Source organism: Astyanax mexicanus, chromosome 14 (assembly GCF_023375975.1).
Source record: "Astyanax mexicanus isolate ESR-SI-001 chromosome 14, AstMex3_surface, whole genome shotgun sequence".
In the NCBI taxonomy this organism is placed as follows: domain Eukaryota; kingdom Metazoa; phylum Chordata; class Actinopteri; order Characiformes; family Acestrorhamphidae; genus Astyanax; species Astyanax mexicanus.
Window position 1 is genome coordinate 29,198,455 of NC_064421.1, and position 24,128 is coordinate 29,222,582.

Below are 24,128 nucleotides of genomic sequence, written 5' to 3' on the forward strand. Positions count from 1 at the left end.
TCTACACTTATATTACACGCACTCTATACTTACTCCTCTTCACACACTCGACACTTACTTTACATCTCTCTTACTCTTCATGCACTCTTCATGCACTCTTCATGAACTTTACACATACTCTACACATAATTTCCACTCAGTCTACACTTACTCTTCATGCACTCTTCATGAACTTTACACATACTCTACGTGCATTCTGCATTTCCTCTACATGCTCTCTACACTTACACATACTCTACACTTACTTTATCTTACACTTACTCTACATGCACTCTTCATGCATTTGCACTTTACACATACTCTACACATAATTTCCTCTCAGACTACACTTACTCTACATGCACTTTGCACTTACTCTACGTGCATTCTGCATTTACTCTACACGCACTCTACAATTACACATGCTCTACACTTACTCTACATCTATCTTACATGCACTCTACCCTTACTCTACACTTACACTACACATACTCTACATCTATCTTACACACACTCTACCCTCACTCTTTGTACACTCAGTCTACGCTTACTCTACACACACTTTTAACATACTCTACACACACACACTCTAAAAGCACTTTACACTTACTTTACACATACTCTACATGTACTGTACACGCACTCTACACATAATCTACATGCACTCTACATGTTTTCTACACTCAGTTCACACTTACTCTGCACATACTCTACACTTACACTACACACACTCTACACTTACACACACTTTACACACACTCTACACACATTTTAAAAGCACTTTACACTTACTTTACACATACTCTACATGTACTGTACACGCACTCTACACATACTCTACATGTTTTCTACACTCAGTTCACACTTACTCTGCACATACTCTACACTTACACCACACACACACACTACACTTACATGCACTTTACACATACTCTACACACACTCTAAAAGCACTTTACACTTACTTTACACATCCTCTACATGTACTGTACACACACTCTACACATACACTACATGCACTCTACATGTTTTCTACATTAAGTTCACACTTACCCTACGCACACTTTACACTTTCACATACTCTACACTTACACTACACGTACTCTACATGCACTCTACACTTACTATACACTTACTCCACACTTACCCTAAACATACTCTAGTCTTACTCTACATCTATCTTACAAACACTCTACCCTTACCCTACACTTACACTACATGTACTCTACACTTACTCTACATCTACCTTACACTTACTCTTTACATACTCCACTCTTACTCTTCATGTATTTTAGACTTGCTCTACACTTGCTTTAAACGTAGACTACACTTACTCCACATCTCTTACACTTACTCTACACATACTCTACAGGCAGTCTACATGTCTCTATACTTGCTCTACATCTATCTTACACATACACTAAACTTACTTTACACATACTTTACACATATTTAACATCTATTCTACACATACTCTACACATATTTTACATGAATTAATCACATACTCTACACATACAGTACTCTACCACTCTAATTGAAAGTACAGTGTACTATTAACTGTAATGGTGGGTAATATGGCCCTAAAATAATACCATGATATTCCATTATTATTGTTGAGAGTATGAAAATATATGTTAAATATTTCTTAACTTACAGAATATAGTACTGTAAAAAAATATGTTTAGTTTTATTTCAGGCAAGTCTGAGTTTGAAACATTATGCAAAAACTTTTTTTTTTTCAAACAACAACAATTTACCACAGCCAGGGTGGTTTCGTATAAAATAATAATAATATATCATAATTTAATAATGTAGCAAAAACTCTAGCTGGTGTGGGTGCGGCTTCAGCATGTTGCCCTGCATTCCTTGTGGACATTTTCATGGCCTGTTCAGCATCTGGAGCTGCTTAGACTCAGACTGTGGTGAGGTGGGGGGTTGGGGGTCTTTGCTTTAGATCCTGTTGAGTTCAGCAGCTCTGCAGCTCTGGTTTATGCTTCTCTAAACAGAGAGCGCGATGGGAAGGGAGTGTATTTGTTGGCGTTTCACAGGGTGACCATGTCGATATGTACGTTAGAGTTGGGCTGACCACCTTGGACAGCCCCTTCCTGACAGCCTCACTGTTCACACAGAGACAGGAAGTCGAGACGGAGAGAAGGACCAGCCAGAAAGAGAAAACTTGCTGGTGCTGGTAAAATTGCTTTTGTGGGCTTTTCTTCAGCTGATCGCCGTTAAAGAGAGAACTCAGTTCCTTTCTTCAAAACAGGAGGTGAAAAGGAGCGAGAGACGGAGATGGACAAGCTCTTCTGTCCCAAACAGGATTTCTGTATGAGGGACGACCAAGTCTGGACTATGAGAAAAACAGAACAATGAGAAAAACAGCTGTAACCCAGAAGAACACAGCTGCTACCAGAAACTGCAGAACGTCCAACGGGTGAGTCAGAAATAACACTACAAATACAAACTGTTCTCTGTTCTATATATACATGTCTGTACAAAGGTGTAGGAAAATATGTCCCAAACAAGAAACAAAGAAAGAAAGTGTTTCAGTGGGGTGGAGATGTTTGGGAGCTGAGACGAGAAGTGGAAAAGTAGTTTGTTGCCAAGAAAATGGAGAAAGATGAGATGTTAGGCTTGAGGTTTAGACTTGGTGTAACAAAACAAGGTTTTGTGGAGAGATTCCACCATAGACATACATACATTTATGTCATCATACACTCATCATCAAGAAAGGAATCCGCAAACAGGAATGAAACTTGGCGGGTAGATTTTGACATTGTAAGGCATTGCGGATCATTAAAGTTTCACAGACGGCAGTGCACATAAGCAGGGCAAGGCTTATCTTTGTACCTATATAAGGTGTCTCCATTGCAGGCGCTTTGAATCGAGCTGCTGTTGTGTTGCAGCGTAGTTTGTAGATGAGGTATAAATCCTCAGAGAAGATTTCCAAAGCAATTCCAGCAGCTGGAAGAGTTCCAGAGGGGTCGTAGGTCACCGCAGGGTCCGGGAAGCGGGATAGTCTTATCGACATATCACGCTCCGAAGCCTGGGAGAAGTATCTGGGATAGATCTACACACACCCTGTAAAGGGAGAACCAACAGATTGTCCTTCATGTGCAGAGTAAGCCAACTGCCATGATTGCGGACATTCAGCATTTAGCAGTTGACCTACATGATTCATCCTGTTATTGCCAGCACCGTTGGCAGACGGCTGCACAGCACAGGACTGCATGCAAACAGATCATTACAACAACTGCCCTTCCTTTACACAATGTCAGCATCACCAATGAGTGCACGATTGTAGTGTCAGACTGTTACTGAGTTACTCAAAATAGAAGGGTGTCATCTTCAGTGACGAGTCACACTTTTGACTTAATGGAGATGTTCATCGATTCACAGTGGTCATCGCAAAGATCAACGATTTGTTGTCTTTAGTCTGTGTAGAATTGCAATCCAACTGATTCTAAGTTATCTTACTTTCTCTCAGGCTTTTTTTTTAATATTGATTTGTACCTCATGTCTATACAGGGTCACCCAGAGGTGGTTATAAATCTGTGGATTGCTGCTCTTCTGATTCCTCATTATGCACCATGCTCTCCTCAGCACCAACCACAGCTTCTCCTATCCTCAAAAAGCCCACCTCGCCCACCTCCCTGCTGCCCAACATCTCTGCCTCACCACCTGACACATCACCGTCGCCACTTGTGGACATTTCCGTTGACTCCAATTCCAGTTCTGTGCTTGCAAATCCTCCTTGCAGCTGGAAAACTGTATCTCCGGCTCTGAGCCCAAAACACTTTCCACCATCTCCCACCCACAAACCCAAACCCATGTCTCCTCCTCAGGGACCTAAGCCCACCTGCCCACCGCTCCCCACCCAGCAGCCATCAGCCCTCCCCAAAGGGTCCTCCAGACCCCCACCACGCCCAGCTTCTAAACCGTCTTCCCCAGCGCTGCCCAGACCCCCACTACCACCACTGGTCGCAAAGGTCTCCTTCCCACCAGTTCCAGCTGACCAGCCTCAGAAACCAGCCCCTCCCAGTATAAGCATCCTGGACAAGCTGATCAAGACATGTCCGGTGTGGCTGCAGCTGGGAATGAGCCAGGACAGGGCTGTTAATATACTCAACAAGGAGTCGCCTGGGGTGAGAATCTCACAATTACCATGTTCATCACAAAAATCGACTGAAGAATAGTCCAGATATGTTCACCATACAGAATCACACACTTACACACAGCATCAGACATGAGAATGTGCTTCAAAAAGATCAACAAGATCTGCAACACATTTCCTCACATGCACAAACAGACTGTTCTGATGGTTTCGATTTGTTTAATCAGATTTTCGTTGTGAGGAGGGACATCGGACAGAAGCTGATGATCATGACAGTGCGTCTGCCTGACCAGCAGGGGGAGTCGCAGGTCCAGGAGCTCAACATAAAAGAAGAAAAGTCCTGTGAGTTCAGCTCTGATATTCAGAAATGATATTTAAACCATATTTATCACTATACAATATACACAACTATACACATACACTTTACTCATACTATATACTATACACATACTTTATTCTGTGCACTCACAGTGTAGTGTTGGTGAGGCAGTTGTGGGCTGTGTGTGTGTGTGTGTGGGTTGTGGGGGGGGGGGATATCTGACCATAGGCTTCCTGTTCTCAGCCCTGAACTGCTGCTAAAGGTGACGGACTTCCTGCCCCTCCTCCCACTCGTTTCAGTGTGTGTCTGAGTTTGAGAACGGGGTTTTCTCTGGTCTTCATAATATTTCTAACAGTGCTGGATCATATTGCCAAAATTCTATAAAATATATCACAACATATTTCTTCATTTCAGTTGATATGGTATAATTCAAATATGGATATGAACACTATAAAGCCTGTGGTGTAGCTACATACATATAGTAGATCATCAGCAGCCAGAGTCCGAGAGAGAGAGAATAGTAGGTCATCCTGTTTCTCTATCAGCAGCTGGAGTCTGAGAGAGCGCATTGTATTCTATGCTGTTTCGCCATCAGCAGCCCGAGAGAGAGAGAGAGAGTACAGTAGGTCATGCTGCTTCTCCATCAGCATCCAGAGTTTGACTTCATATGTATCGCAGGAGGCATGTGCTAGTCTTCACCCTCCTGGTGTTGAGGGCATTACTAGTGATAGGGGGAGTCCTACTGAGTGGGTTGGCAAAATGGCCTTCCACATGAAATGAAAATGAAAAAAAAAAAGAGGAGATACATATCAATACAGAATTATTGGCCAGCTCTAAGTTTAAATATGGTTTCTAAATTGTACAAAGATTTGAAACAATTAGTTTTAGTATTTTTTCAGCAGTTCAGTAGCTCCCTCCAGCACTAATCTGTATATCAGTTATCTTATCCTGAGGTCACCTTTGCATTTCTAATCATATGTTTTTCCCCACAGTACTTTATCTGGAAGGCTCTGTTTTGGTCTTTGACAACATCTTTAAACTCATTGCATTTTACTGCGTCAGCCGGTAAGTTGGGCTTCAGCTCCGCAGTTTTTTATTGTTTTGCTGAATTATTCAACACGTTTTAAACAGTATTTTTATCTTTATCCAGGGATATCCTCCCTTTCACCCTGAAGTTACCTCAGGCCATTTTGTGGGCGAGTAAATATGAAGACATGGAGGTGATCTCTACACTTGGCATAGGTAACACACGGCCTTCAAGCTCGACTTGAACTAGTTCCTTATGCATCATCATCCCCAAACAATAAAAAATACAAAAAATAGTGTTACTATTTTTTCTTGGTGTAAATGCTTAATGGTTAAAAGAAAATAAGTAACTATTAAAGATGAACAATGTCAGGTACTTTACACTGTAACTTGTGTTCCTCTTTCTGTTATTCTTTGAAGTTGTGATAGCTGCTTAAGTTGTGCAATTGCCAAGAAATGTGGACGTAGTGTGATTGTGGTTTCCGTCCTCAAATAGCCACATCACCTCACTCAGCAAAACTCCCTTCTGCTATAAGTTTAAAAAGTTTTTATATTATTTAAAATGAACAGCTGCCCTTTACATTTAAACAAGCTTATAGTCGTTTAAAAAAAGATTATGCTATATTAGCATTAGTTTTTTATAGACATACAGTATTAGCATGGACTGCTGTTTCTTGTTTGCTAATTGTGAGGTGTTACTTTTGTTTCTACAGAGTTCTGGAGCTCAACGTTGAACAGCCACGCTCAGGACAGGTTTGGTAAAAATGTGTCCGGCGGTAGCGCTCAGGACGCCACAGACCACAGTGGCTCCTGCGAGATACAGTTGTCTGCTGGCAGTGATCGTCTCTGGTACGTCAATCCCGTTTTTATTGAGGAATACTGCAACAGTTTGCCATCCAGTCCTCCTGTACCCATCCTCAGGACTCAGAGCCTCAATGCGCCCATTCAGGCCCCGCCAAAATACAAGAGGCCCCCGCCGCTGCCACCACGTCCCATTAGTGTCTCTGAAGGAGCCCTGGCTCCGATTTCCACGAAGCTGGCCAGAGATGAGGTGACGTCAGAAGAGCCTCTGCTGATCTCACTGAGCTCTTCTCCTCCTGTGGTGCAGAAAGAGGAAGGAAGCCAGCATGTGTTCACAGAGAGGGAGGGAACTCCAGCGCCCAACACCGAAACAGAGACGACCAAACCAGACAAGGCACAGCCAATTCAGAGCGAAGTGACGAAGCAGGTTAGTCGCACACCTTCTCACAGGATTCCCCCAGTACCGCTTCGACGCCGGCTGTCGGAGAACCAGTCTGTAGGTGAAGAGATTCAGCCAGAGCTTTCTAACAGCAGTGCCAGCTCCTCAGTGCCAGCGGAAGGGGAGGTGCCTGGAGCTCTTGTGGAACCTCTCATCTGCCTGGATGATAACATGGAACAAGTTGAAAAGCTTGTGGATGCCTCTGAACAGCCCATGGTTCTAAAGGATGAATGCCTGGTGGATCACTCAAAGATATCGAATGGAGCTTCTGCAGTGACCATGCTGTCCACGGCTCAGGCAAAGAAGCCTCCTGCTCCAGTGCCGCCTCCTAGGAAAAAACGACTGTCCTGTGCTGTGACCAAAGCTTCATCAGAGGCGGGTGATGCTCCTAGGGCAACCAGCCAACAGCCCACCTCCTCCAGTCAACAGACTTCCAGCGCACCCACGTCAACCAACCGCTTGGTCTGCGTCAACACAGGCCACCCCAAAGTTCCTGACGTCTCGCTGTTCTCCCCTGAAGGGGGGGCTCCCCAGCCTGACCATGATTCCTACTCCACCAGCAGCACAGAGGAGGAGGCAGACACTACAGTGACAGGGGCTTTAGTGAAAAGGAGCCCCACCATCATGCTGGACAAAGCAAAACAGCGCCTTTCAATGGTGAACTTCTCTACCGTCTTCACAAGCTTCATGAGTGCCGACCGCAAACTCCAAAAACGAATTGTGGAACTGGCTCGTGATGGAAATACCTACTTTGGGAACCTGGTGCAGGATTACCGGGCCTACACACTGGACACCATGCGCAGGCATTCCACCAGCACCGAGATGCTCCAGGAGATCAGGCAGATGATGACCCAGCTAAAGAGCTACCTTATTCAGAGCACCGAACTTCAAAATCTGCAGGAGCCAGCCACATACTCCGAGGATAAGCTGGGTAATTTATTTATTTACGCCTTCTATTACAGAATAAAGTAGCATAAAGCATAAAGGGCAGTGCTTCTTAAGTAACACATTTAGCTACCTAGTTACTTCAGTAACTATGTGTGAGAAAGACTTAAGACCTCAGCAGTACTACTCTAGTAATAAATGTACCTCAGCAGTTCGATAGAGTACAGTAGGTCATGCTGTTTCTCCATCAGCACCCAGAGTCAGAGAGAGAGAGAGAGAACCGTAGGTCATGTTGTTTGAAGCGGCTGTGTGAAGTGTGATGATGCTTATATAAACTGGTGTACATCCTGCTGTGTTCTCAGAAATCATCATAGAGGCAGCGCTCTGCAAGAGCGTTCTGAAGCCTCTGAGAGAACCGATCTACAACAGTCTGAAAGACATCCACTCCCGTGCCGGCACTCTGAAAAGGCTGAAGGAGAACCAGCAGATAGTGTTGGGCACCACCACCACAGATCTGGGGGTGACCACCAGTGTTCCTGATACACCCATCATGGAGAAGATCCAGGTGAAGCTGGGGAACCTGCATCAGGATTATTCCCCTCAGAAGAAGATCGATTTACTCCTTAAAACTTGCAAGATCATCTATGAGTCCATGTCTGTGGGCTGCCAAGGTCAGAATGATTAACTTCATTACCTTAGACATTTTCTCTAGATATAGATCAAACATACGGTATATCTGTGATTAATTAAGTAATTTTTATGATATTTTTATGGTATTGCAAAAAACTTCTAATAGGCAAGAGTCTCCAGCATGTGCTTTTAAATTAACTATTTAAATGAAATAAAATGCTCTAAAAAAATCATTGTGATAACAAAACCATACTATAATACCCATTACTGACTTGCCTGTTAGAACTTGAAAATGTTCAGAATATATAGAGTTTTGTCTCTTTAAACACAGTTTCCAAGTGAGAATTGAGAAAATAAGAGTGGGCTGCCTCGGTTGCTGTAACTCTTGTTGTTATTATTAATTCCTAATAAGGAAGCAGAGCAGCTGCAGGATGTTTGGGCTGGGTAAGGCTGTTTATTGAAGGGAATAAACAGAGTTTAGAGGGTGGAGGGATGAGGGGATGGAGGGATTAAGCAGTGGAGGGATGAGGGGTAGAGGAATGAAGCTGTGGAGCGATGAGGGGGTGAAGAGATAAGAGGGTGGAGGGATTAGGCAGTGAAGGGTTGAAGGGATGAAATGGTGAAGTGGTGTAGGGATAAAGCAGTTGAAAGGATGAAGTAGTGGAGGGATGAAGCAGTTGATGGATCGAGGGATGAGGGAGGTGGAGGAATGAGAGGGCGAAGAGATGAGAGGGTGGAGGGATGAAGCAGTGGAGGGATGAAGTGGTTGAGGGATGAGGGAGGTGGAGGGATGAAGCAGTTGAGGGATGGAGGGATGAGGGAGATGGAGGGATGAGGGGGTGAAGAGATGAGAGGGTGGAGGGATGAAGCAGTGGAGGGATGAAGTGGTTGAGGGATGAGGGAGGTGGAGGGATGAAGCAGTTGAGGGATGGAGGGATGAGGGAGGTGGAGGAATGAGGGGGTGAAGAGATGAGAGGGTGGAGGGATGAAGCAGTGGAGGGATGAAGTGGTTGAGGGATGAGGGAGGTGGAGGGATGAAGCAGTTGAGGGATGGAGGGATGAGGGAGATGGAGGGATGAAGTGGTGGAGGGTTGAGGGGTTGGACGGATGAAGCAGTGGAGGGATGAAGCAGCGCTTTTATATGAGGTTCTATGTATGAGATTCTGTATAAGATTCTGTATGAGGTTATATTTAAGTTCATATATGAGGTTCTATAAGAGTCTTTGTTTGAGGTCCTACAAGAGGTCCTATATGAGGTTCTTTAAGAGGTTCTGTGTGAGGTTTTATGAGACCTTCAATATGAGGGTTCTATCATTTCTGTACGTGGTTCTATAAAAACTTCTGTATGAGGTTTTGTATTAGATTCTATAAGAGGTTCTGTTCTGGGTGGTGCAGGTAAAGCTCATGGTGCTGATGACTTCCTGCCGGTGCTGTTGTACGTTCTGGCTCGCTGCAACATGGCGGCTCTGCTGCTGGACGTGGAGTATATGATGGAACTAATGGATCCTGCACTCCAGCTTGGAGAAGGTGAGCACAGACAAACAGAAAAATATACTGTCTACAAAAAACACACATTTCACACAACACACGTATCCTGTGCAACAGAGTGAACCCCCTGCTTTTTTTTTTTTGGGGGGGGGGGGGGGGGGGGCAGTCCTGATGAGTGAAGGATACTTTTAAAGTTCTTGAAATTTGAAGTTTCGGATTGACTGATTTACATTTCTTATTTCACGTATTTTATTTCTTTACTTGGTTGAGTAGTTCTTGTCAAAATATGGATTGGAACATTACTAAAATAGAGTATTCACTGTATACCACCAACTCTACCACTTAAAAACATAACTGATGCTCTTAAACACATTAAGAAGCAAGAAATTCAAGTAATTAACTTTTGACAAGTTCAGCACAGCTGTTACCTGAAAGCCATTCCAGGTCACTCTTCCTCGTAAAGCTGACTGAGATGTGCAGAGATGTGCAAAACACATTTCTAAACAGCTAAACATTCCACACTGCAGTTTAATGCAGTACATGTTTAATGTTTATCTACCAGCCACCAAATAGCCTTAATATATTATAATATAATAACACATATTCTTAAAAAAAATGAATTTGCTCATTCCCAGTCATGTGATAGGAGCAAATATAACCATTATCAACATTTTAGTCACACATGTATTCAGTCATATGTAATGTGTAATATGTCTTTCCCAGGCTCCTACTATCTCACCACGACATACGGAGCTCTGGAGCACATTAAGAACTACGATAAGCAGGCCATGACCAGACAGCTGAGTCTGGAAATCCAGGATTCTATTCACCGCTGGGAGCGTCGCCGCACTCTCAATAAAGCCAGAGCCTCACGCTCCTCCGTACAGGTACGAACAGCATTCAGCATAAATCCTATAAATAATTACTTCAGTATATTATACCTGCATTGGGTGGAGAAATAACACACTATATAATTTTTGGTTACTTATTATTCTGACATTTTCGTGGGTTTCAGACACATGATTTTGTTTGTTTTGGTTTGAATCATTGTTTTCCTGTGTTTTTCATTATAATTATGTTTTTCTCTGGTGCATTATATAATCTGAGTTTACTGACAAGACAACACAGCTGCCTAGCTAACACATTAGCACCCATTCCAGCAGTAGAGAAATAAACGTAAACCTGACAAATAGTATATCTGCTTTTTTATATGTTTTTATTTATTTAGCTAGCTACAGTGTGTAGCACTGGGGATTATTTATAGTATTATATTATTTTAGTTTATCTGGTAACACTTTAAAATAAGACTACCTTTATAAAGGTTTCATGAATGGTTTATAAAGGAGTTTAATTATGGTTATTAATTAGGTTGCAAATACTTTAAAACCTATTAATAAGCAGTTAATATATAACATAAATAGAAATGGCAACAGTGAGCTGAAAATTAGCAAAGTAGTAATTCCACTCTCATTTATACTGTCAAACCCCAGATCTTTCTAGATACTGATTTAACTTTGTGCTTTCCATCAATCAGCATTAAACCTGCCATATTAATATATTTCCAAGTATGTTTAGCAATTTACCATAAATTCAGCAAATAAGTTGCCACTGTCGCTTTTTTAATTGATGTGTTTATGTGACATTTATAAATCCTTTATAAAGGTAGTCTTATTTTAAAGTGTGGTACTGCTTAGCTTAACTTAGCTTATCTTAGCAATTTGGCTCTCAACATGTCTCTCTCTCTCTCTCTCTCTCTCTCTCTCTCTCTCTCTATATATATATATATATATATATATATATATATATATATATCCAACAGTACATATATCTATATTTATATTGTGATGTCATAGAATAGAATATTAAAACAGGTATGAATTAATAATGTGGCACTATTAAAGACCTGAATTTTGTAAACCAAAATATTTCAGGAAAAAAAAAGATTTTTCAAAACATCATATTAATGATAAGAAACATTAAATAAAGTAATTGTAATTGGTTGTTTGCAACTTGCAGCCTTCTGCAGTATCAGTGTTGCCAAGCCTAGCACTGTGATAAGGATGAATCCTGGTTGCAGGACCTCATTATCGTGATGTTGGGCTATCAATGTTTACTGTAATGAAGATCAAAGGTGATCTGTTGTATCATATGAAATTGTGCTGCTAACGCTCGACCCATTCCTTTCCTTCTGTGCAGGACTTCATCAACGTCTCCTTCCTGGAGGCCGGGTCCAACACTAAGACTCTGGGAGTGCGTCCCAACACCACGGCTCAGGACCTGGCGTCGCAGTGTGCGGATAAGTTCGAGGTGCTGGAACCGGACTCCTACTGTCTGACCGTGTTGGTGGATGGTCACTACCAGTCTCTGACCCCTGAGGAGTTCCCCCTCGCCATCAAATCCAGCCTACATCACAGCGAGCCGCGGAAAGAGTATTACTTTGTGTACCGGCATGGACTCTGGCCGGGATTGGACTCTGGCGACCTGGAATTGCCTAGTCATGAACCTGAAGGACACCAGGAGGACAGCTTAATCTGAAAACAAATTAATTAATAGCAGTGGATGAAAAATTGGCCTTTTTTCACAGGTTTAAAAAAAAACTCTTTATTGTCAAAGGTAAAACTGTTTAAGATTATTTCCGTATTTTTCTCATTATAAGGTGTATCGGATTATAAGACGCATTTTAGCAGGCCGATAATACTCACCTCTGAGCGGTGAAAGAGCTAGCACTTAGTGTGGTTAGCGTCTAATGCTAATACTGCTTCAGCAGTGCTACAGGCCGATAATACTCACAACTGAACGGCAAACAAGCCAGCACTTAGCAGATAATGCTAGCACTTAGCTAATACTGCTCCAGTTTTTGCGCTGAAGAACTAAACTGAAAGTGGCTTTACCGCTCTTTACAATCTGACTGGTAAAATTTATACATAAGGCGCACTGACATTTTTGGGGGAAAATGAAAGGATTTTCTATAAATCCTGCGCCTTATATTGACACAACAGGGGTCCCTTCAGTGTGAGCTGGTAGACTCATAGTTAGTATAGAGATACCTGTTCTTTTGAAATGCAGTAGCATAGGCAGTGCAGTGCCGTTTAGAGCAGCAAAAAACAGACATGAATATTTATGCAGTCTCTTTATGAATTTCAATATAATTTTTTTTAAATTTACATTACATTGTTGAAATCAGTTTTCTCTTTGACATTCAGGAGTTTTTTTTAGAAATTCCTTTAAAAATATAAAATAATATTGAACCCAATTCCATTTAGAAATGCAATAAAATAATTATTGCCATTACAGCATATGACCTGCTGAAAGAGAACATCACCAGAACTGAATAAACATAATCTCTGTACAGTTTGGACTGATCCCAGTCCCAGAGTGAGCAGTGATCAGTGGTAACTACTCTAGATCTGGGAAATCAATGTTCATGTACACATTTATTTGCCTTTAGTTTGCATATGTTTTGTATTTTTATATCTTATATTGCATATATTTGTACCTAATAAATTGTACAGCTTGTATATTTTAGCTGGAATACAGACTGAATAGGTCGTACTGTACCATCACATTTATCTTAATTGCAGTTTTCTGGATTATTATATATTCAGTTACCAATAATCGCATCATGTTTGAGTGTATGACTTAAATCACATAATTGACACAAAGGAAATGAGGGAGTGTATTTTTCAGTGTACACAGATGGAGTGCAACAAAACCAAGTTCACTATACTGTTTTGTATACTGTTTTTATGCTGTACTGTATTTCTTATTATTATGTTTTTTAAAGGTTTTTTTTATAAACAAAGAGTGATATTGTTCACAATCATTGTGATGTTTCACTGATTTGAAATGGGGAGAACAGTATCTTGTTGGTGCTACTTCGGGCTCAGAACGCTGTCTATATATACATATATAAATATATAAATATATATATATATATATATATATATATATATATATATATATAGATATATATATATATATGTATGTACACTATCGTTCAAAAGTTTGGGGTCACATTGAAACGTCCTTATTTTTGAAGGAAAAGCACTGTACTTTTCAATGAAGATAACTTTAAACTAGTCCTAACTTTAAACAAATACACTCTGTACATTGCTAATGTGGTAAATGACTATTCTAGCTGCAAATGTCTGGTTTTGGTGCAATATCTACATAGGTGTATAGAGGCCCATTTCCAGCAACTATCACTCCAGTGTTCTAATGGTACAATGTGTTTGCTCATTGGCTCAGAAGGCTAATTGATGATTAGAAAACCCTTGTGCAATCATGTTCACACACCTGAAAACAGTCTAGCTCATTACAGAAGCTACAAAACTGACCTTCCTTTGAGCAGATTGAGTTTCTGGAGCATCACATTTGTGGGGTCAATTAAACGCTCAAAATGGCCAGAAAAAGAGAACTTTCATCTGAAACTCGACAGTCTATTCTTGTTCTTAGAAATGAAGGCTATTCTATGTGAGAAATTGCTAAGAAATTGAAGATTTCCTACAACGGTGTGTACTACTCCCTTCAGAGGACAGCACAAACAGGCTCTAACCAGAGTAGAAAAAGAAGTGGGAGGCTGCGTTGCACAACTAAGCAAGAAGATAAGTACATTAGAGTCTCTAGTTTGAGAAACAGACGCCTCACAGGTCCCCAACTGGCATCTTCATTAAATAGTACCCGCAAAACACCAGTGTCAACATCTACAGTGAAGAGGCGGCTGAGGGATTTTGGGCTTCAGGGCAGAGTGGCAAAGAAAAAGCCATATCTGAGACTGGCTAATAAAAGAAAAAGATTAAGATGGGCAAAAGAACACAGACAGAGGAAGACTGGAAAAAAGTGTTGTGGACGGATGAATCCAAGTTTGAGGTGTTTGTATCACAAAGAAGAACGTTTGTGAGAGGCAGAACAAATGAAAAGATGCTGGGAGAATGCCTGACGCCATCTGTTAAGCATGGTGGAGGTAATGTGATGGTCTGTGGTTGCTTTGGTGCTGGTAAGGTGGGAGATTTGTACAGGGTAAAAGGGATTCTGAATAAGGAAGGCTATCACTCCATTTTGCAACGCCATGCCATACCCAGTGGACAGCGCCTGATCGGAGCCAATTTCGTCCTACAACAGGACAATGACCCTAAACACACCTCCAAATTGTGCAAGAACTATTTACAGCAGAAGCAGGCAGCTGGTATTCTATTGGTAATGGAGTGGCCAGCGCAGTCACCAGATCTGAACCCCATTTAGCTGTTGTGGGAGCAGCTTGACCCTATGGTACGCCAGAAGTGCCCATCCAACCAATCCAACTTGTGGGAGCTGCTTCTAGAAGCGTGGGGTGCAATTTCTCCAGCTTACCTCAACAAATTAACAGCTAGAATGCCAAAGGTGTGCAATGCTGTAATGGATTCTTTGATTCTTTGATGAAAGCAAAGTTTGATGTAAAAACAATGTTGTTTCAAATACAAATCATTATTTCTAACCTTGTCAATGTCTTGACTGTATTTTCTATTCATTTCACAACGTATGGTGGTGAATAAGTGTGACTTTTCATGGAAAACACAAAATTGTTTGAGTGACCCCAAACTTTTGAACGGTAGTGTATGTATGTATGTATGTGTATATATATATATATATATATATATATATATATATATATATATATATATATACACAATCAGTTTTTTGTATCTTGGTTTAGCTAGTCCAGAAATGCATGTTTAAAGCAAGTCTTAGGAGTTGCTTAAATTGTAGGGGAAGCCTATGAGCATGAAGTACCTATTTTCCGGCTTTAATAATTTATTTAAAAAAGAGGTTATCAGTACCAATAAATACAAAAGCCATTACATATAAGCCATTTCTTAATTTTGAGAGAAATCAGTTTATTTATTTTTGTGTTACAAACTCAAATCAGAACAGTGTGGAAAAGAAAGGAATGGTTAATGTTTGGTTGTTTGTTGGAAGGGCTAAAATGGAGCTGAATTATGTGATGTTTCTGCTAAACGCTTGCATGCATGATCGTGTTTTGTATTTATTGAGTAACTCAGAGCTCCTGATTGAGCTGAGTGAGATGAAACTGTGATGTTGTGCAGGCGGTGAGTTGTGCAGATTGTCCTGGAGGGGAAGGAAATGGGGATAGAATGTGACGCATTCAGAACGAGTGCTTTTCTTCAGGGGGACAAAAATACCTCATTCCTTCTGCTGACAGACTCAGTAAACGAGGGATAAAAAAACCAACTGGTACTTCTGGTTTGATGAGTGTCTCACCTGTTAACTACAGGAAAAGGAGTGGCCGTGAGCTATTAACTGATATCTAGCGGTTCTCTGTTCTACAGGAATGAAGGGCAGCAGAAGTTTATTCTGTTACTCTATGAGTTTTTAGGCTAATTGCAAAGTAGAAAAAAATACTGATTATAGTCTGACTGATGTAAATGTTACGCTGTTATCATCATCTAACCTCCAGCCCTGCACAAGTTTATTACAGAGAAGCGAAAGTTGAATCTTATTAATGAAATGATTTTCTGTTGCAGAAATATGAAGTGTAGATGTGTGTAAGAGAAGTGGATGAGTGGGCTGGAGGGGGAAGTGAGAGCTGTTGTGTAAAATGTGTAAGAGCGTATGACTCACAGGAGCGTGCGAGTCTCTACGATAACGATGACGATTCTGAGGATCAGGGCTAAGATCATTTCTCTTCTTCACCTCTGTCTTTGCTTTGACTCGGTCGAGTCGCCGTCACCGCCTTGCTCTATAATGAGTGTTAGGACCCTCTGGCCTGAAGCCAGGCCCTCCACCGCTGCCCATTATTTTAAATGAGGGCCAAATGAAGTCGGCCTATGGTAACGCGACCTCCATCGCCTTTATGCAAATGAACACTCTGTCCTTAAGGGTGGACTGCAGCTTTTAACAAGAGAAACACTCATCCACTCCTCATACTGACACAATGTTCACCTCCTTCGTGAACATTGTGAACATTGAACATTGTGTCAGTATGAGGAGTGGATGAGTGTTTCTCTTGTTAAAAGCTGCAGTCCACCCTTAAGGACCGAGTGTTCATTTGCATAAAGGCGATGGAGGTCGCGTTACCATAGGCCGACTTCATTTGGCCCTCATTTAAAATAATGGGCAGCGGTGGAACATTGTGCGGTAGATAGAACTGCAGACAACTGAGAGGAAATTGTTGTTTGATAATGCATTGGCACAAAATAACTTAAATAAAAAACTACTTTATATTTATTCATCATAATAAATAATAATATTTTAAGAGACTGAATAATAATATTTTAAGAAACTGAATCAGGGACTAGCTCGTTAGCACTTACACAACCTGTGAACTGTTCTGAGTTCTGAAGTGCTGGGTATTTTTCAGGATTCTGATGGTTTCATGGTATATCTCAGTATTTTTATTATTATTATTATTATTATTATTATTATTTAAGCATGACTGATCTTTAATTTAGTTTTTTTACTTACTCTACTGTTAGGAGTACATATAATCTAAAACACTAAGGCTTTGATTACTATTGAGTTTAAAAAAGAAATACTTTAACACAACTTCCTTTTCAAAACTCAATATTTTAAATATTTAAATTTATATTAAAGATTGACCTAAAATACTTAATTTAAGTATTCAAAGATATATTTCTCAAAAGCTCTATTCCACAAGCAAGACTAGTAAAGTTTAATATCAATTTATAATGTTATTCCTGAAGCCATTAGAGGTAGAGGCATAACAGTATTAAAATCAGCCAGTTCCCTTCTTTTTCCAGTTAATAAATAAATTCAGTTTAGTGTGCATTAATATTATACCTCAAGCTACAGTACTAATATACTAAAATGGGCTATAGTTAAATCTTTAAAGCTTTTTTTTCTTTGTGGTTACCTCCTTTTCAGACGTTTAGGGAGTTTTATCCCTTGTGCTGCACAAATTATTCCACGCCCAGGAGCGACTCTGGGCTAGTCTGGGGGAATTAATCTGAGTAAATATTTGCTGTTTGCAGTGGTTTTATATTATTCAGATGAAAACACTCATACAATGAGGGTCAGCAGTATGAGCTCCTCAGATAAAGTTCTGTTCTCAGCGAGAGACGCTGTGAATCCACAGAGCTGAGCTAGGGTACTGTCACTCCAGTTTATTAGCTTGTTATGCTAACTGGCTAGAGTTAGCTAGCATTCTGTATCTTCTTCTTTGGCAGTGCTGTTTTCGCCAGTGCTCCACAGCGCCTCTAGCGTTATGGTGGTATGTGAAAAATGCATACCGGAAGAACCAGTATACCGCCAAGCGCTAACTTAAAGCTTAGCATGTTCAGCTCAAATACCTTAAAACTATTAGCTTAGCAGAGTTTAGCTATCCAGCTAACACATTAGCACCCATTACTCCAGTAGAAAGCTTATCTATTTCAACTTCTAACTTTTATAGCTTTTATTCCCAAATCCCAAATCTCGTGTTTTGGGGGCTGTGTTATGTGCAGTGTGCTCTGCTAAACCCCCCAGTGCTGAACACTGTAGCTAATTATGACAAATAAATAAACGTACATCAAGACATTTTAACAAAAAGCTAATATTTTATTTTTGTGTTTTTTACTGGTAAAATGTGCACTAATTTATTAGCTGAGTGGCTAAGATAATGAAATACCCAAGCAGCTGTTTATGTGTAATTTCTCTACTAGTGGAATGGGTGCTAATGTGTTAGCTAGGTAGTTGTGTGGATTTGTGTTGTTTTGTCAATGAACTCAGATTATAAAACAGAATTTTCACAAAAAACATTAATTAATTTTTCAATGCACAGAGCCGATAAGTAGCAAAAGTAAGATGCAGGTTTTTGTTTTTTCTTTGGGAAAGCTGGAAATTAGGTCCCAAAATGGTGTGACTGACAGTTGATTTTGGGCCATTCCTTCAAATGGGTACTATTTGCTTGTTGAAACCAAATTAAACTTAATTTTGTATCTTTTTTCAACTTCAAATCTAATAACACATATTTAACTATTTAAAACATGTACTGCTCAATCTCAGGTAGCTTTACTTAACTTGTTACAAGGTTTCTAATCTGAAGATGTTTAATTTTTTCTCAGTCCTGTTACCTGTTATTAACTCATGTGACATTTAAAAAGCATGTTTAAAAGCAAATCCACAAATTCATTAGATTTTTCTCTCAAGAAAGTCTTTATTTTGAAGAAATTGTTGACTGCATGTTTAAACAAATGATATTTATAACAACAAAAAAAAACACTGTATATATGCATGCATACTGGTACTCCTGTTACTGGTACTTACTTCTGGTACAGGAACTCACTCCTATTACTGGCACTCACTGAAAGTAACAGGAAATAGGTTTTAGCACAGAATTAGCAAAAACATGAAAAATAGCTAAATGGCAGCTATTCTAATACCACGAGGACACTGCACATTCTAGTGATTTTACAAAAATGTGTATTTTAAAAATAAACAAATAATATCTAAGAATTAATTTAGGTAACAGGAATGGGTGTTGAGATTTACCTCCTCAGTCAAAGGTGCAATAAGATCAAGGAAATCAAAAAGAGAACTTAGTTTCGGTATTCTCATAATCTTTAGAAGAACCAACTGATGGCACTTCCTGTTGTAGATGTGACTTGTAGAATGTTCCAGATGTTTCAGATGGGGTAATGTTTTACGGTAACAGGAATGAGTTAAACCCAGGGACACAACTAAAATGTGTATTTTAACTTAAATATTATGGATTTGTTATGAAAAAAAATGTAAGCATATTTGGAGTTACACAATAATGCAAAAAATAAATACATCTCTGAAGGATTTTAACAATTATATATTATGGTAAAGTTTATAGTTAGAGAGTGGGGACAGGTAACACTAAACAAGCCTCTCTATTCTCTTTTCAAATATATTGATATTTGTCATTCCTTTTAAGTTGGCCATGTACATACGTGCGTTCACGACTGCGGCGGTGTCAGTAGGGTTGTGTTAACACATTGTGTTGTGGGCGATTGCTTGCATCTGACAATAGCCTAAAAGGACCTATCAAATTTAACGAGAGTAGTGTCGCGCATGGCCTAGAACTGTGATGTGTGCGTAGGCTGCTTGGAAAACACTGTAGACATGAATCTAAATTGGAATTTGCGTCCTTGTTACACACCGGTCTCCATCGCAATGACCTTCCAGGTTACACCTCCAGCGAAGGTTGTAAGGTTGTTAGGCTTTCGACAGAGTCGACTGAGGTCGAAAGGCATCGGTTCCACATGGCAAAAAAGAGAAGAAACATCTTGTTTTGATCATCTGACGACGTCGTGGGTGCTTGCGTCTTCCACTTGTTTTTTTTTTTCTTCTTTTTTTTAGTTTTGAGACATCATTAAACTCTGTGACGTCAGAACATATCGTCCATACTTCCTCTGATTCCTCTCTCTATTTTAAGGTTCCAGCTGAACAGGACATCTAGGGGCGTGTGACACGCGGCCTTTCATCTTCTTCTTCTTCTTTTACACCTTCTGCACCTTCTGACAAACGAAGGCAGTATATATAAAACCGTATGCAGAATTCTGGTGCATTCGATCAGAAGCGTAACTCACATCTACCTGTACCGCACCTGATAAACCCAGCGAGGGTTTACACCTGTGCAGAAGATCCGGCAGCGTCCAGCAGCAGCACCACCGCTCATCACTGGACCAACAACTAAATCAAAGAGCACCTAAAGGAGCTTCTCTACCTGCTGCACAGTGTATGGAAGATCTGGAACTACAGTTTGGACTTCAAAGACCAAAGCTTTGAGTTCCTCAGGAACTCTTTGGACGCAGCTTCACACATAATACCCAGGACCTTCACGTCTACAGGTGAGCGAGATATTATTTTATATCTAAAACACATTTTTACATTGTTTAAAGGCAGCAACTTCCCTTTAGACTGTGTGGACATCTTAAACATCATTAACACTGCGTGAATAATATTTAACTTCAAAATTCTCGTGTAAAATTGTTCATTTTAAGTGTGTATATCAATTATGTGATTTGCCCATGTAAATGTCACTTATTTTATTTATTTAACTTTTTATCCTTGCACTATTGTTCTTTTTCTCGAGCCTATACAACCCATCAGTATCAGTATATTGACAATAAAGTGAAGTTGAGTTGAATTGAATTGAATTAAGAACCATTTCGTGTATTGTGAAAAGTCTGGATCAGACTGAGTAGGTACAAATATCTTCTAATATGTTTTTTGGTCTGAAATGTTTTTGGTCTGATCTGTCAGCAACTATATAAATATACTGCTCTGCCTGTTCAATATACAATAAATCTACATTTCTGCTGAACATTTAAAAAACATAATAAATGAGTTAACATTATGCTGGAACATATTCACCCATATATACACATAACTCTACAATGATGATTTCTTTTTTACATTTATGATTTACCAATTCATTTATTCATTCATTTCTGACATAAAATAAAGATGTGAATACTTTATGAGGTTTGGATTTAACTTTGGATGTTCAGAGTATTTGAGTATTAGAGTCAATTATGTGGGAATTAGTTAATATATTTAAAATGATAACTGTATGGATATTTGTGTGTATGTGTCTGCTGCAGATGATGGACCTAACCCTGCCTACTCGTCCCACACTGCTGCTGATTGTCCTAATGACTTTAATCCTGGCGACGTCTGCCTTCCCTCAACCTCGCCTTCAACCCCTACCGAGGTAAGGGTGATCTTCTCCACCCTGATACCAATATATACACCAATCAGTCATAACATTACGACCACCTCCTTATTTCTACACCCATTATCCAGTTTCAGTTTAGATCCACTGAGCATATGAGACACTGATTAGCATGGTGGTGGTGTATGAGGTGGTCGTGTGTGTTGTGCTGCTATGAGTGGATCAGATACAGCAGTGCTGCTGGAGTTTTTTTAAACACATCAGTGTCATTGCTGCACTGAGAATAGCCCACCAACAGCATCCTGTAAGCAACGTCCTGTGGGCAGAGTCCTGTGGATGGTTGTCATATAGGAGCTTCAGTTTAGTTCTTTAGCACTGAGACTGGCGGAGTATCAGCGTTAGCCGCTAACTACGCTAAGCACTAGCTCTCTTGCGGTTCAGAGGTGAGTGTTATCAGCCTTTAGCCTGCTGCTAACCCTGGCTCGCACTGCTGGAGCAACATTAGCATTATCTGCTAACTGCGCTAAGCGCTAGCTCTTTCGCCATTCAAAGGTGAGTATTATCGCCCTGTAGCTTGAGTGTTTACAGTGTTAAAACAAGCTACGTGGGACGAACCGCTAGTTAATATTGCCCTGGCTTACCAGAAAACTCAGGGTTTCTCGGTGTAGTGCTGTCAGGCGGCATATACTAGCGCTAGCCATTGTCTTCTAATGCTAATGATGCTGCACCCAGCTGTCTGGAAATCTGGAAAGTGTTACTGTAAATAAACAAAAGCGCTTTACTCACTCAAATAAACAGTTTTTAGGAGAGAAATCTGTGTAGATCCATATCCAGCACTCATTTGACTTTTTTTTTTAAAGAAATGTAAACACTTTTGTTTACTTAGCTTAGCTATACAGGTCTCGTCACCAATCGAAAGGCCTGCTGAATAAGAAGAAAAACATGGTGGCACCCCTGTTTCTTACTAGTGTCACATAATGCACCTTATAATCCAGTGTGCCTTATGTATAAAATTGACCAGATAATAGTTATTTATTGATACTGCACCTTATAATCTAGTGCAAAAAAAAAAACGGTAATAATAGTTGCTCTCTGGTGATCTATGAAATGTGTGAAAATTGCAAACCCTTTTCCTTTGGTCACAGGAACTCACCTCCTGCTGGTCCAGACAATTCCAAACAGGAACAATGGGAAGTTCTGTACCCGTCCATCTCACTCCGTGACTGGAGCATCCAGATGTTGTCTGCCCCAGACTTTGGTGGAGCCAAGTCCAGGACCGAGCAGCTGGGTCTGGAGGAATGGAACCCCCTGAGCCAATCACCAGTAGAGGAAAATCTGGTGAAGGCATGGCCAGTTGACTGGTCACAGAGAATGGGCAACCAGGAAAAGAGAAACATTGTGGTGGCAGATGATGCAGCATTTAGGGAGAAAAGTAAGCTTCTCACAGCAATGGAGAGACAGAAATGGCTAAATTCCTACATGCAAAAACTGCTGGTGGTTAACTAAAAGCGAGTGAATGGTCTGTAAAAGAATGCACATTGCATGTATAAATAAAGCTGAATGTGAACTGTGTGACGAAGCAGGACATTTGTATTGATTTTTTTTTTTTTTTTTTTAATATGTATGTTGGTAAGGCATTCCCAGAAGTTAGACTAAATATCTCCTTTAATGGAGAATCTGTATTCACAATGCTGTATAGTCCAGGACAAGACTTAATCACAATTAATCCTAATACAACTGACTTTTTACAGCAGTGTGCATGTAACTGTAGGGTCAGTTTCCCAGTCTAAACAAAATACTTCTTTCATTTGGAGTACAGTTGGCTGGATGATCGGTAGGGGTATGGGGATGATGGAGACAGGGCTGGATCATTGATAGGGTATAAATATGATTGAGACAGGACTAGATCATTGGTAGTTGTTTGGAGATAATGAAGACAGGACTGGATCATTGGTAGGGGTGTGGAGATAATGAAGACAGATCTAGATCATTGGTAGGGGTATGGAGATAATGGATACAGGACTGGATCATTGGCAGGGGTATGGAGATGATGGAGACAGGACTGGATCATTGGTAGGGCTATGGGGTTGATGGAAACAGGGCTGGATCATTGGTAGAAGTATGAAGACAATGGAGACAGGGCTGAATCATTTGTAGGGATATGGGGATAATGGAGATAAGGCTGGATCATTTGTAGGGGTGTGGGGATAATGGAGACAGGACTAGATCAATGGTAGGGGTATAGGGATGTTCAGAAAAAGCCTGGATCCTTGGTAGGGGTATGGATATGATGGAGACAGTGCTGGATCATTGGTAGTGGTATGGAGATAATGCAGAAAGTTCTGGATCATTAGTAGGGGTATGAATATGATGGAGACACGACTGGATCATTGGTAGTTGTATGGAGATAATAAAGACAGGACTGGATCATTGGTAGGGGTATGGAGATAATGAAGACAGATCTAGATCATTGGTAGGGGTATGGCGATAATGGATCCAGGACTGGATCATTGGTAGGGGTATGAAGATGATGGAGACAGAACTGGATCTTTGGTAGTGGTATGGGGATGTTCAGGAAATGGCTGGATCATTGGTAGGGGTATGTATATGATGTAGACAGTGCTGGATCATTGGTAGTGGTATGAAGCTGATAGAGACAAGACTAGATCATTGGTAGTGGTATGGGGATGTTCAGGAAATGGCTGGATCAATGGCAGGGGTATGGAGATGATGGAGACAAGACTGTATCATTGGTAGGGCTATGGAGTTAATGGAAACAGGGCTGGATCATTGGTAGGAGTGTGAAGACA

General features: G+C 40.5%; 2 protein-coding genes across 2 annotated transcripts; both read left to right on the top strand.

Annotated features, from left to right (window-relative positions):
- Window positions 1–1,884: 1,884 nt before the first annotated feature.
- On the top strand, window positions 1,885–13,198 carry rin3 (Ras and Rab interactor 3). Its single transcript, XM_049463993.1, has 10 exons — window positions 1,885–2,412; window positions 3,507–4,123; window positions 4,320–4,434; window positions 5,404–5,476; window positions 5,562–5,653; window positions 6,151–7,608; window positions 7,925–8,233; window positions 9,588–9,719; window positions 10,404–10,567; window positions 11,877–13,198. The coding sequence occupies exons 2-10, from the start codon at window positions 3,569–3,571 to the stop codon at window positions 12,213–12,215; spliced, it is 3,237 nt and encodes a 1,078-aa protein (XP_049319950.1). The 5' UTR covers window positions 1,885–2,412; window positions 3,507–3,568; the 3' UTR covers window positions 12,216–13,198.
- Window positions 13,199–20,016: 6,818 nt separating this feature from the next.
- pth2 (parathyroid hormone 2) lies at window positions 20,017–22,890 on the top strand. The gene is made up of 3 exons (XM_015604624.3): window positions 20,017–20,491; window positions 21,248–21,357; window positions 22,464–22,890. Exons 2-3 carry the CDS (start codon window positions 21,248–21,250, stop codon window positions 22,822–22,824), a joined length of 471 nt encoding a protein of 156 aa, XP_015460110.3. The 5' UTR covers window positions 20,017–20,491; the 3' UTR covers window positions 22,825–22,890.
- Window positions 22,891–24,128: the final 1,238 nt, after the last annotated feature.

Excerpts from the sequence above, each read along its gene's own strand:
- rin3 (XM_049463993.1), top strand. The coding sequence starts at position 3,569 with ATGCTCTCCTCAGCACCAACCACAGCTTCTCCTATCCTCAAAAAGCCC. Across the intron at positions 7,609-7,924 it reads ATACTCCGAGGATAAGCTGG|AAATCATCATAGAGGCAGCG; the intron begins GTAATTTATTTA and ends CTGTGTTCTCAG. Across the intron at positions 10,568-11,876 it reads CCTCACGCTCCTCCGTACAG|GACTTCATCAACGTCTCCTT; the intron begins GTACGAACAGCA and ends CCTTCTGTGCAG.
- pth2 (XM_015604624.3), top strand. The coding sequence starts at position 21,248 with ATGATGGACCTAACCCTGCCTACTCGTCCCACACTGCTGCTGATTGTC. Across the intron at positions 21,358-22,463 it reads CGCCTTCAACCCCTACCGAG|GAACTCACCTCCTGCTGGTC; the intron begins GTAAGGGTGATC and ends CTTTGGTCACAG.